This window comes from Nerophis lumbriciformis, linkage group LG12 (assembly GCF_033978685.3).
Source record: "Nerophis lumbriciformis linkage group LG12, RoL_Nlum_v2.1, whole genome shotgun sequence".
NCBI classification, from domain to species: domain Eukaryota; kingdom Metazoa; phylum Chordata; class Actinopteri; order Syngnathiformes; family Syngnathidae; genus Nerophis; species Nerophis lumbriciformis.
Genome location: NC_084559.2, coordinates 34,447,090 through 34,459,389, shown reverse-complemented (window position 1 = coordinate 34,459,389; position 12,300 = coordinate 34,447,090). Strand labels below are relative to the sequence as shown.

The 12,300-nt window shown below is 40.1% G+C and overlaps 1 protein-coding gene across 2 annotated transcripts in view; it reads left to right on the top strand.

Annotated features, from left to right (window-relative positions):
• The window catches only part of epg5 (ectopic P-granules autophagy protein 5 homolog (C. elegans)), a 44,890-nt gene extending 35,989 nt beyond the window's left edge, over positions 1-8,901 (top strand). For both annotated transcript variants that reach the window (XM_061986471.1, XM_061986470.1), the window contains 6 exons: positions 1,648-1,792; positions 1,875-2,117; positions 2,186-2,399; positions 4,552-4,770; positions 7,439-7,553; positions 7,619-8,901. In XM_061986471.1, coding sequence (XP_061842455.1) covers positions 1,648-1,792; positions 1,875-2,117; positions 2,186-2,399; positions 4,552-4,770; positions 7,439-7,553; positions 7,619-7,801 — 1,119 coding nt within the window. In that variant the 3' untranslated portion in view covers positions 7,802-8,901. The remainder of the gene's footprint in view (positions 1-1,647; positions 1,793-1,874; positions 2,118-2,185; positions 2,400-4,551; positions 4,771-7,438; positions 7,554-7,618) is intronic.
• The last annotated feature ends 3,399 nt before the right edge of the window (positions 8,902-12,300 follow it).

Below are 12,300 nucleotides of genomic sequence, written 5' to 3'. Positions count from 1 at the left end.
ATGTTTACCAAGTAAAACATAAACGAGAGTGTTGCGTTCAAATGTATACTAAGTAGATCAATAGTAAGAATGTTGGGTTCAAGTGTTTACCAAGTAAAACATAAACAGGAGTGTTGCGTTCAAATGTCTATTAAGTACATCAATAGTAAGGATGGTGTGTTCAAGTGTTTACCAAGTAAAATAATAGTGTTGCATTCAAATGTCTACTAAGTACATTAAAAGGAAGAATGTTGTGTTCAAGTGTTTACCAAGTAAAACATTAACGAGAGTGTTGCGTTCAAATGTCTATTAAGTACATCAATAGTAAAAATGTTGCGTTCAAGTGTTTACCAAGTAAAACATAAACGAGAGATGTGATGTTCATGCACGGTTCATTTTATGCACCAGTAAAAAAACATGGTAACACTTTAGTATGGGGAACATATTCACCATTAATTAGTTGCTTATTAACATGCAAATTAGTAACATATTGGCTCTTAACTAGTCATTATTAAGTACTTATTAATGCCTTATTCGGCATGGCCTTATTATAACCCTAACCCTCTAACCCTGACCCTAACAAATAACTCTAAATTAAGTCTGTATTACTTAGAATATGTTCCCCTAGTGTCCAAATAACTCTAAATTAAGTCTTTGTGACTTAGAATATGTTCCCCATACTAAAGTGTTACCAAAAACATATAACTTTGTCTTGAATTTGAAAAAAAAAAAATAAACATTTTATTTTTCTCTAAAGAAGGGTTCGCTGAATGCGCATATGAAACTGGTGGGGTTCGGTACCTCCAACAAGGTTAAGAACCACTGTATTAGAGCAGTCCTTCTCAAAGAGTGGGGTGGGCCCATCAGGGGAGGCGTGGTGCGCGTGTGACCTCGGGGAACATATTTATTTTGCCGCACCAGAATATGATGAAGCGTATGTAGCACTTGGCTTTACTGTAACCACGGTGGGAGACGAGGAAAGACCGATGTGTTGTTTCCTTTAATGTTAATAAGCTTACAATGTTATGCAGAGGGATAGTTATAACTATTGTACAGACAAATTATACTACATATAGTCACGGTGGAGAACGGTGGGGTGTGAAATATTTTCTTCTTCCTAGGGGGGCTTAATAAAAAAAATTTGAGAAGCACTGCATTAGAGGAACGTGATTACGTAAAAGTGGTATATAAAATGTAAATTATGAAGTACATTAGAGGTGTATTATTAATGTGTATAATAGTTTACAGTTACATTATGGAGTAAATATGGTACATAAGAGGTAGATTATGAAATAAATAATGGTAAATTAGAGGTACATTTTGAATAAATATGGTACATTAGAATTAAATTATGAAAGGAATATGGTACATTAAGGTCAATTTTGTAAATATGGTACCTAAAAGGTAGATTAAAGCACAAATATGTTACATTAGATGTACATTATGAAGTAAGAGGTAGATTATGAAGTAAATATGGTATATTAGAGGTACATTACAATGTAAATGTGGTATATATGAGGTAGCTTTTGAAGTAGGATGCTCATTTTTGCACCACTGCAAGCAATCAGAAAACCACATATTGTGAATGTGCAATGTTGTTAGTAAATTAAACATAAACACCTTTAGTAATGTCCGCCTAGCTGAAGAACTTTAAATTATGTGTGCCAGGATGGGACGCTGAAGGCCACGGCATACGTGTCCTGGTGTGTGCAATTTTTGGTGACTCTTGAGCAAGCCGGCAGCATCAGTGTGATCCCCTTGGAGACACAGCTGGAGACGCTGTTGGAGAGCATCATCACCTTCAACCCACCAGGTGAGCCGATTCTACCACTCAAACAGCTATATCGCCCTTCACTCGTGAAGTCTTCAATCACCATCTGGCCCTTCCTCCACAGAGACAGGTTTGGAACAGAGGCACATGGCGTTCAGCAGCCTCTTTAGTGGCGCACTAGCTTTGCTCAATGGAGTCGGCGTCTCAACTGGAGAGGCCCTCGCCGCTCGTGTCATTGCGTGGCTGGACAGGAAAGGGAGAGGCTTTCCTATTCTGCCCCTGCTCACCGCTTGCTCTCGCTGTCTGGCCTCAGTGCGTCACATGACGCGCATCATGGAGGCGTGCATCACGGCCCACTTTAATCATGGTAAATGGTCATTTCCAGCCAATCTTCCTAACTGTTGGTCATGTGACATCACATGTGTTATTGCGCAGCTGAGGAGGAGTGTGTAGGCTGGGGTCCTGTGCTGGCATCATTGCAAGTGCCCGAGCTCACAGTGGAAGACTTCCTGTCCGAGAGCCAATCAGGAGGCAGCTTCCTCACACTCTATGCCTTCATTCTGCAGCGCCTTAACGCGGAACACACAGCAACCAATGAGAGGAGGACTCTGGCTTTAATCAACACATGGACCAATCAGGTTTCCCCAAGGTTTGTTAAATGTGAATTGTCTTTGTTTCCTTATTACCGAACACAGTGGAACCTCAATTCACTAACTAAAATAGTTCCTAAACATGGTTCGTAACTAGAAAAGCTTGTATATTGACGCAAATTTCTCTTTAAGAAACAATGTAAACATGAATAATGGGTTCCAGCCTGGACAAAAGTCCATCTTTTAGTACAAGTGTGTACACGTTGAACACAGTATAAAGAGCTATACAGTAATGTATATCAAACAAACATAACAAGGGGATGATGGCTCAATGTTTTATTTAATAATAAAGTAAAAAACAACAATGAGCTGAACTGTTCTTATTTGCAGCTGCTTTGCCGACACACTGTCACTAGCCTTGTGGCGCACTAACAGTTTGAAATCACAAAACTCCTTAACTTACACAGCCAGGTCGCTGCAATGATTAGGGATAAAAAAATAAAATGCACTTTACCTTGTCAGTTAATCTTCTTGGCGTGCAGCAGAACAGAGGGGGAGAAGCAGTGTTGACAACACTGTGGATACTTTGTGAATGTTTTAAACCACACATCGGTTGTCCATCACATTCTTTGGAATATATGGAGCTCGCAAACCAGAAAAATGTCCTGAAAAGGCTAAAGAAACATTTAAAAAGCTAACGACACCACTGCTGTGCTGACTGAATGAGCACCAGCGATCGATCAGCCCGCTCACAATGGATGTCCTGCCGAGGACAAAATAGCTGAGCTGCGAAGCACACAATGGACTGATGAAACGTTCGCACATGGAGACAAGGTTCTTACACCAAAGTATATTTTTATTCAGTCTGTGATTTGTAAAAACTGAAAGTTTGTACAATGAGGGGTTGGTAAATCGAGTTTTAACTATACTCACTATACACATCTACAGTTGTGCTTGTTTCTAAGCCAATTTCAATCACCTTTATGTTTCCACATTTTAATTATTCATGAGCAGTTTTAGAAAATAACATCCTCACTAATGCTGTTTTTTTACTAGTTACTAGTTACAACCCCAAGCTGTAGAAAATGGATGGATGGACTCGAGTAATCAAATAATTACTTTAACGTACGTTACAACGCCATTACTGATACGTTTGATGTAGCGTGGCACGCTACTTTTGATGTGGTCGTATGTCAACAAGACAGAGCCAAAAGCACAGCAAGTTCAATGCAGGAAGTAACTTGACTAATGAAAGCAACAACCACTAAAATGATCTTGATATTAAATAGGAGGAGGCGACGCCACACAGCAAACAACATTTAAGCTAAGTGCACACACATACTACGAGGGAATAATGAACAACAAACCAATGATTGAAGTGACATGCTTGCAATCCTACAATACCTCGTTTGTGGAAAGAAGACAAGGCCGCCACTGAAGCACTTTCAATCTTTTTATTAACTAGCGCTAACACAATCCATTTTGAAGATTCATCAGCACTACTGGCATACTGCCTCTGCTAAGCTAACAAACACCACTGAGCTAAAATGCTGCTCTGAACGCACTCTCGCTGACATCACGCTTCACTTGGCAGCAGGCACTGCCTTTTAAAGGCACACACACACACTCTGCTCTCATGAAACGTCTCCACTGCATATGCCATATATTTGAAGTTTTGTTTTTAGGTAACAAAATAACTTTCCCTAATGATTAATTAAATGTGTTAAAGAGTACTTCCGTTAGTAATTGAATCCTTTTTTTTGGTAAAGTAACTCGCAACAATAATTAGTAATTTCTTTGAACACTGTTTATTATCATATTTCAGAAGTGTGGTCGAATTACCTATAAATATGCCAGCCTTTTAATGGGTTCTGTTAACAATATTACAAATAACTATTTATTTAATCTGTAATTTGCTGCAATGTTTTGTAAATGTATTTTTCATTCATTGTGCGCTTTCTATTCACTTCAATCATGTGTGCATTGTCCTTCTCCATTAGTGATAATACACTTCTTGATAGACTGACTTATATTCACTCCCTCCATAGTTCGATCACACAAGATTGATGCACTTTTCAGAACAGTGAAGAATCCCTGTGCACTCTTTAGCATGATACATTTGTGTGTGTGTGTGTGTGTGTGTGTGTGTGTGTGTGTGTGTGTGTGTGTGTGTGTGTGTGTGTGTGTGTGTGTGTGCGTGTGCGTGTCTAGTGGACCAAGCGACGAAGCCAAGCTGTTTCTGTGGTGGCACAAAGCCCTGAATCTGGCAGTAGAGCAGCTGCAGCCTCAGGCGGGCCACACTGAATTATCCGGCGTGGTCACGGGTCTTCTAAAGTTGCAAACCAGGCTGCTTCATCTAGGAGAAGAAAGGCTCAACTCCGGACTACTCGGGGCCATCGGTCTTGGGAAGAAGTCTCCTGTTTCGAACAAGTAAGCTCACTATTTACATATGTTACACCGTAATTCCGGGCTGTATAGTGCATCGATATTTAGGCCGCACCCACCAAATTTTAGAAGAAATTTATATTTTTACATATATTAGCTGCACTGGACCATAAGCCGCAGAGTTTTTGTAAATGTTTATTTACATACTTTAATTGTTTCCAAACAGTGCATGTCACACTGCAGTAAAACGGCTGATCAAACAAAACAGAAGTCATCGTCATGGACCCACAAGCTGCGGAAGCTAGCCCTCCAATCAGCTAAACAGACTCAATAACTCCACGGTGATGTCTTGGTGAATTTACAATACCGAAACAATAAAAAAAGTTGTAAGTTAATACCAACAGACATTTGAAAATATGTTAGCATATTCGCCAATGCTAACAACGCTAGTTAGATTACATTACAATAGCATGTACAAATATGCAGAGGTGTGGACTCGAGTCACATGACTTGGACTCGAGTCAGACTCGAGTCATGAATTTGATGACTTTAGACTCGACTTGACAAAATGTAAAAAGACTTGCAACTCGACTTAGACTTTAACATCAATGACTTGTGACTTCACTTGGACTTGAGCCTTTTGAATTGACATGACTTGACATGACTTGCTACTTTCCCCAAAACCCAAAGATGAAAAAGTTATTCGGGAGCGCTCCGTATTTTTCATTGTGTACTTGTCTATCAGCGTTGCGTGTGTCAGCTGGTGTGCGCTCAGTACAACAGCCAATCAAATTAGATCTACTTTGTTTTCATCACACAGCATTCATCCAATCAAGTTGCAGGACAACCAACGAAGAAGACATGTCCAAACCACACGCCAGTGAACAAAAAATGATACCTAAAATAATTTTGTTTGGGTATAAAAATTACGAGGTGGTCAACACAAAACGGTTTGCAGTATGCAACACATGCGGTTCGAAAATTACTGATGGAGAGGCAACAACTTCCAACTTCGTCCGGCATTTGAAGTTGCACAAAGAACGGTAAGTTTTGAATGTAAGATAACGTTTATTGGCTAAGTAACGTGACTTTTATTTGCTGTGTAGTTAAATCAGTGAGGCTGTAAACTCACTGCTAACGTTATAACGTTATTGCAAACACGGGAATCTGTTGCAGTTCACTACCTATTCATACTTTTTGTTCAGTGATTTTTTTTAAGCAGGGTTACGTTAGTCAATATATCACACGTAACGTTAGACGGCGGTCAGCAGCACCGCGTATTTTAGCCACCTAAAAAAAGACAAAAATAGTAAAATAAAGGTCAGTTAAAATGTATACTATATTATGAATATGTGTACCGTTTTAGCTAGCTTTCTGACATACTGTTGGTTGTTTACCTCAGTGGTCCCCAACCACCGGGCCGCGGCCCGGTACTGGTCCGTGGATCGATTGGTATCGGGCCGCACAAGAAATATTTTTTTTTTCTTTTCTTTTTTTAATTAAATCAACATAAAAAACACAAGATACACTTACAAGTAGTGCACCAACCCAAAACAACTCTCTCCCCCCTTTTGTTCTGGGCATTGAACATGAAGACTCTTCCTTCACTGTTCCGAGTGGCCATGAGAGTCTTGGCAGTGCCTGCCTCCAGTGCTCCAGTGGAGCGAGTTTTCAGCCATGGTGGCATCATACTACGCCCCCATCGTGCACAAATGACTGACAGACTCTTGGCTAATTTGGTCTTTTGCAAATGCAATGCAGCATAGGGCCCTGACATATAAAAAGTACAACTTTTTTGTTATGTTCACGTATATGTCATGTTTTTTCAATGTTAACACTTTTGTACAAATAAGTACATTTGCACTTTATTTTTCAATGTGTTTGTTCTGTAAAGGAATGAGTTAATGTTTAAAATGGCTGGTTAATAGTGCTATTATAAAGTGCAATGTCAGCACAATTTTCTTTCCTGCAATTTAAAATGCCTTGTTTTAATAAATAAATACAGCGTTTGAAAAGCATACACAATCTGTGTTAATATATTAGTCTGTGGTTAAAAGGACTTGAAAGGACTCGAAACTCAAAATGCAGGACTTAGGACTTGACTTGAGACTTTCCAGTCTTGACTTTGGACTTGACTCGGGGCTTGCCTGTCTTGACTCGGGACTTGACTCGGACTTGAGGGTAAAGACTTGAGACTTACTTGTGACTTGCAAAACAATGACTTGGTCCCACCTCTGCAAATATGAATGAAAACCCTCCTACATACATCACAAATTGGATGGTTTAATAAGTATTAATTGTTTTAGTTATATTGTAAAACTTTCAAACGTTGCTCGGAGTTATGAATGAAGAATCCTTTCAAACAAACGATAGACGAATAATAGACAAAACGGGGCATTTTTCTAGAACAAGAAGTACATTTTCAAACCGCAGCACCTGTAGTGAGCTAACTCATCCAAAAGTTGGCGCCATAGCACAAACATTAACACACCTTTTCAGTGTCTCTGTCAGTGTTTAACTATTTGTTGAATACAAAACAAGATGGCCATTCGCAAAGAAAAATCCATAAATTAGCCGGAACATTTTATGAACTGCAGGGTTCAAAGCGTAAGAAAAAAGTAACGGCTTATAGTCCAAAAATGTTGGTAGTATTGCATATTAGAGCATTATGAGGCTGTGTTAGTGCAGCTGTCAAAATGTACTGTGTGTCTAGATTCAGAGTGGTGGTTCGCAGCCTGGCAGCCTTCCTCTCCATGCAGATACCATCAGAAAGCGAACTCCGACTGCAGCCAACAACTGACCTGCAACTCTCTGCAAAAACACAGCAAGTATGCACTTCAACTTTTATCATGTAAAACATTCTTCTTCGAATAACCTTTTTTATTTTGTGCAGACACTGGGAATACTGGAAGCAATGCTCAGCAATAAGCAATACACGGGATTGGAGGATTCTGTGAAAAAAGCTCTTCAGTTCATCCGTTACCCAGGGCACTGTCTTAAAGATGGACCTCGACTCCTGGCCCTGCTAGCCAACCTGCTTTACCCAGACCTCAGATACCTGCACATTATACTTTGACCCTACCCTGGAAAACAAGGATGGAGCACAATATTCTTTCAAACTGAGACTACTGTTGAGTGGCCTTTTGTTGTCACAATTCTGAAACCAAGTCCGTTGTTCGAGCTGGCATTTGCACTTTTCGTCCTCTTATCGTCCAGCCTTTTTACCCTTTTTAATGACGTCCCTAATCATCCATTGTATATTTATTTCAGAGGCTGATCTCTGTTCTGTGTGTGGACAGAAAAATAAGAAGATGGCTACACAGATTAGTTGAAGGTACTAATGGGACATATCTAATTATTAGCTTTTGAAGAATAAGGCGCAGAACACAGGTGGAAGAAGTAAGACGTGATTGAGCGTCATTACTTCTCACACACAAAAGATGGCTGCCTCTGAAGTGATCATGTATCACGTTCACATCTCGCCAAAAGTGCTTTCTAAGGAGTGTTAAGGCCTCACTGAAAGGAAAAAAATGTTGAGAAAATTAATATTACGAAAAAAAACACCATTTTAGAGGAATATATAGTATAAATGTGCACCTTTGCTCAGATAAGTTGTCAAGTTATACAGACAATGAGCAGTCACTCCAGGAATTTGCGATGTCGCGATCACACTAATTCAACCAATCCTCGCAAATAACGTTGTCTAATGCCTGCAAATTCCCTGCATATTTTAGAGAATTGACATAATTTTTGACCAATTTAATTTGTCTCTGTCTGGCGCTGAAACACGCACTTCAACTGTATTTCTTGTGTAGACAAAGCAGGGACAGCAACATGTAACAAGGTATCCACTCTTTATTGGTAAAGGGCATAATTGTCCTCACATACCTACATCCAAACTTTGAGAAATGTAGTACATAAACATCCTGACATCCTAGTGTATTTGTATATTTAGGGTATTAACAGGTTCTCATTTTCAATGCGGACATTGCAAAGACGCAGCATTTACAAGTCAGAGAACTGTGATGATAATCTCTCATTTACCAACAACAATCACTGCTATAGATATTACTGTTATCAGTTATAACTATTTAAAACAGTGCAATAATTTGACAATGAGCTGTGAGTGTGTCCTTTTACTGCCATCTAGTGTTTACTTGGTGGTATATAATGAGTTCAGTATTGGTTTAACAATTTTACAGGTCAAGTTTGCCAGGAACACTTAATAATAGCAATTTCCTGAAAACACAAGTTGACTTAATGTTATTGTAAAAAATAAGCCTCAAAACATTGCGACTTTCTGAAAAAGCTGCTGCGAATTCAGGCATTTCCGAACAAAATCGAAAATTCCTGGAAGCACTGAATTATACACCATCATTAATGTCATGCTTTTGTGCAAACATTTGTGTCTGTACCTGGTATTGAAACTTTGGGATATGTTAGCATATTTAATTTATATTAGCTGATGACAAGATGGTTGGACAGGCAGCACGGTGGAATAGGGGTTAGTGCGTCTGCCTCACAATACGAAGGTCCTGAGTAGTCCTGGGTTTCTGTGTGGAGTTTGCATGTTCTCCCCGTGACTGCGTGGGTTCCCTCCGGGTACTCCGGCTTCCTCCCACCTCCAAAGACATGCACCTGGAGATAGGTAGATTGGCAACACTAAATTGGCCCTAGTGTGTGAATGTGAGTGTGAATGTTGTCTGTGTATCTGTGTTGGCCTTGCGATGAGGTGGCGACTTGTCCAGGGTGTACCCCGCCTTCCGCCCGATTGTAGCTGAGATAGGCTCCAGTGCCCCCCGAGACCCCGAAGGGAATAAGCGGTAGAAAATGGATGGATGAAAGATGGTTGGACATCCACAGAGAGATGGTTTCAGTTACACTTGAGTGAACTTTGACATTCATCAGTCAAAGTAAACATTTCCTAGAAAATGCGACTTGATTTTTTTTCCCCCCACTGTGGCCTTAATATTCCCTCATAACTGCCCCTTATTTTGTTTGCCAAATAAATGTTTTGTTGTTTTTGTATATTCAACCACGACCATTGTAGTCAGAGTCTGGAGGAACAATTTGCTGTGTGACACGCCTTCTTCCTGGGTACCACACACACACACACACGCACACACATGGTGTTATAGCATAGATTTATATTCAGATTATTATTTTTTCCACAATTCAAGTTTCTGTGTCATGCAGTGGTTGTAAATGTCTAAGTCATTTCTTTGTATGAGTCAGTGATCAGAAGGGTAAAGAGAACAGAACGTCTCACGGATGCCGTTTGTTACAATGTTGTGTATTGAAGAAAGCCTCTGCAAATAAAATGATCCATTTGTATTCTCCAGGGGGTGTCCAAGCTGCAGTAAAACTTTTGGTGTGTATCCTCGTCTGACACCACGTTGGTCTCCATGGTTACACAAGTGCTAAATGGGATGGAGGAGGTAGAACGAATTGTTCTGAAGCTCGGGGAAAGGGAAATGAGGGGGTGCACAGACTCACGTTTCTCCTGTGGTGATTTTGTGTAAAGCTTCTGTCTGGCGCTTTCTTCGACCTTCTGTTCGCTCGTATCCCGGCTCAGCTGGCGAACATTATACGCTGAAGCACGGCCAATTTATGTAACTCTGCCATACACACACATAAAAAGGAGGCAGATTACCCCTGCCAGACACATCACTGTCTGGCAGATCCCCGTGTCACCATGGTAACCCAGCATCAGGTCAGGAATTGTTGGTCCTAGAGTCTTGTTGCCCACAAACAAAACATGTCTAGTCCAGAATCAAATACTGCTTTCTTTGTGTACTATACACAACTTACCTTTGCCACTTTTGTAGTACATCCATTAAAATACTTGCAAATGTTTCATTTCTGAATCTTTTTATAATCACAAGATTCAAAACTACATATTGACATGGTGTTGTTTGTACAGCTTGAATATCTTCACCTAAATTACTTAATTGATATAAGAACACGCACACATGACGCTGATGGTTATTAAAAGTATACATGTTGACCTGCTAAGTCTGATACAAGGGTCATAGCCCTAAAAACAAAGAATGATCATCCTGCAACCTCCTCAGCTTGTAGTTACACATCCAGATTAAAGCCTTGAGTATTGGCCGATACCGATATTGATGCGATACAATATCAGCGGGAATCATACATACTTATAAAAGGTTTGATGAACTGAAATGCATCAAATAGAGAACAATCTTAGGTATGAAAAACACTAACTTATTTATTATTAACCTTGTGCTTAGCTGTTGTGTAGCTGCTAGTCCAGTGGTTCTTAACCTGGGTTCGATCAAACCATAGGGGTTCGGTGAGTCGGCCTCAGGTGTTCGGCAGGGCCTCCGCTGCTGAGGTCAAGACACACCAGACTCATCGTGTAAATAAAAACTTCTCCCTGTTGGCGTATTATGGATACCCCCAAACAATGTTCCCTCTAATTTTCCATATGTGTGAGCATACGCAAAAACTCCTTGAGCATTCGGTGGAGCACATGTGAGCGACGTCAGACGTGCACATGCACTGAGATCACACCTGCAGCACACCTGTCCCAAACCTGACTAAATAACAAGTTCAATGTTTTTTTTATTGTAATCAAATGACAGCAGTCATTTCCATGAGATTAGTTTCTAATGTAAGTATTTTGGCCCACTTACAATGACTATAACATATTGTTTTTCATGAGCTAGTATTATATGTCTGGGTGGGGGTCCTACTTTGGAAATAATGTGTACCCCTTTCAGATATCGCATTTAGTTCCCACCAAAACATTCACATGTTGCACAATGAGATGTAAACATGGGATCATGTGTACAAACCCGGTTTCCATATGAGTTGGGAAATTGTGTTGGATGTAAATATAAACGGAATACAATGATTTGCAAATTCGTTTCAACCCATATTTAATTGAATGCACCACAAAGACAAGATATTTGATGTTCAAACTCATAAACTTTATTTTTTTTTTGCAAATAATAATTAACTTAGAATTTCATGGCTGCAACACGTGCCAAAGTAGTTGGGAAAGGGCACGTTCACCACTGTGTTACATGGCCTTTCCTTTTAACAACACTCAGTAAACGTTTGGGAACTGAGGAGACACATTTTTTAAGCTTCTCAGGTGGAATTCTTTCCCATTCTTGCTTGATGTACAGCTTAAGTTGTTCAACAGTCCGTGGGTTTCCGTTGTGGTATTTTAGGCTTCATAATGCACCACACATTTTCAATGGGAGACAGGTCTGGACTACAGGCAGGCCAGTCTAGTACCCGCACTCTTTTACTATGAAGCCACGTTGATGTAACACGTGGCTTGACATTGTCTTGCTGAAATAAGCAGGGGCGTCCATGGTAACGTTGCTTGGATGGCAACATATGTTGCTCCAAAACCTGTATGTACCTTTCAGCATTAATGGCGCCTTCACAGATGTGTAAGTTACCCATGTCGTGGGCACTAATACACCCCCATACCATCACAGATGCTGGCTTTTCAACTTTTCGCCTATAACAATCCGGATGGTTCTTTTCCTATTTGATCCGGAGGACACAACGTCCACAGTTTCCAAAAACAATTTG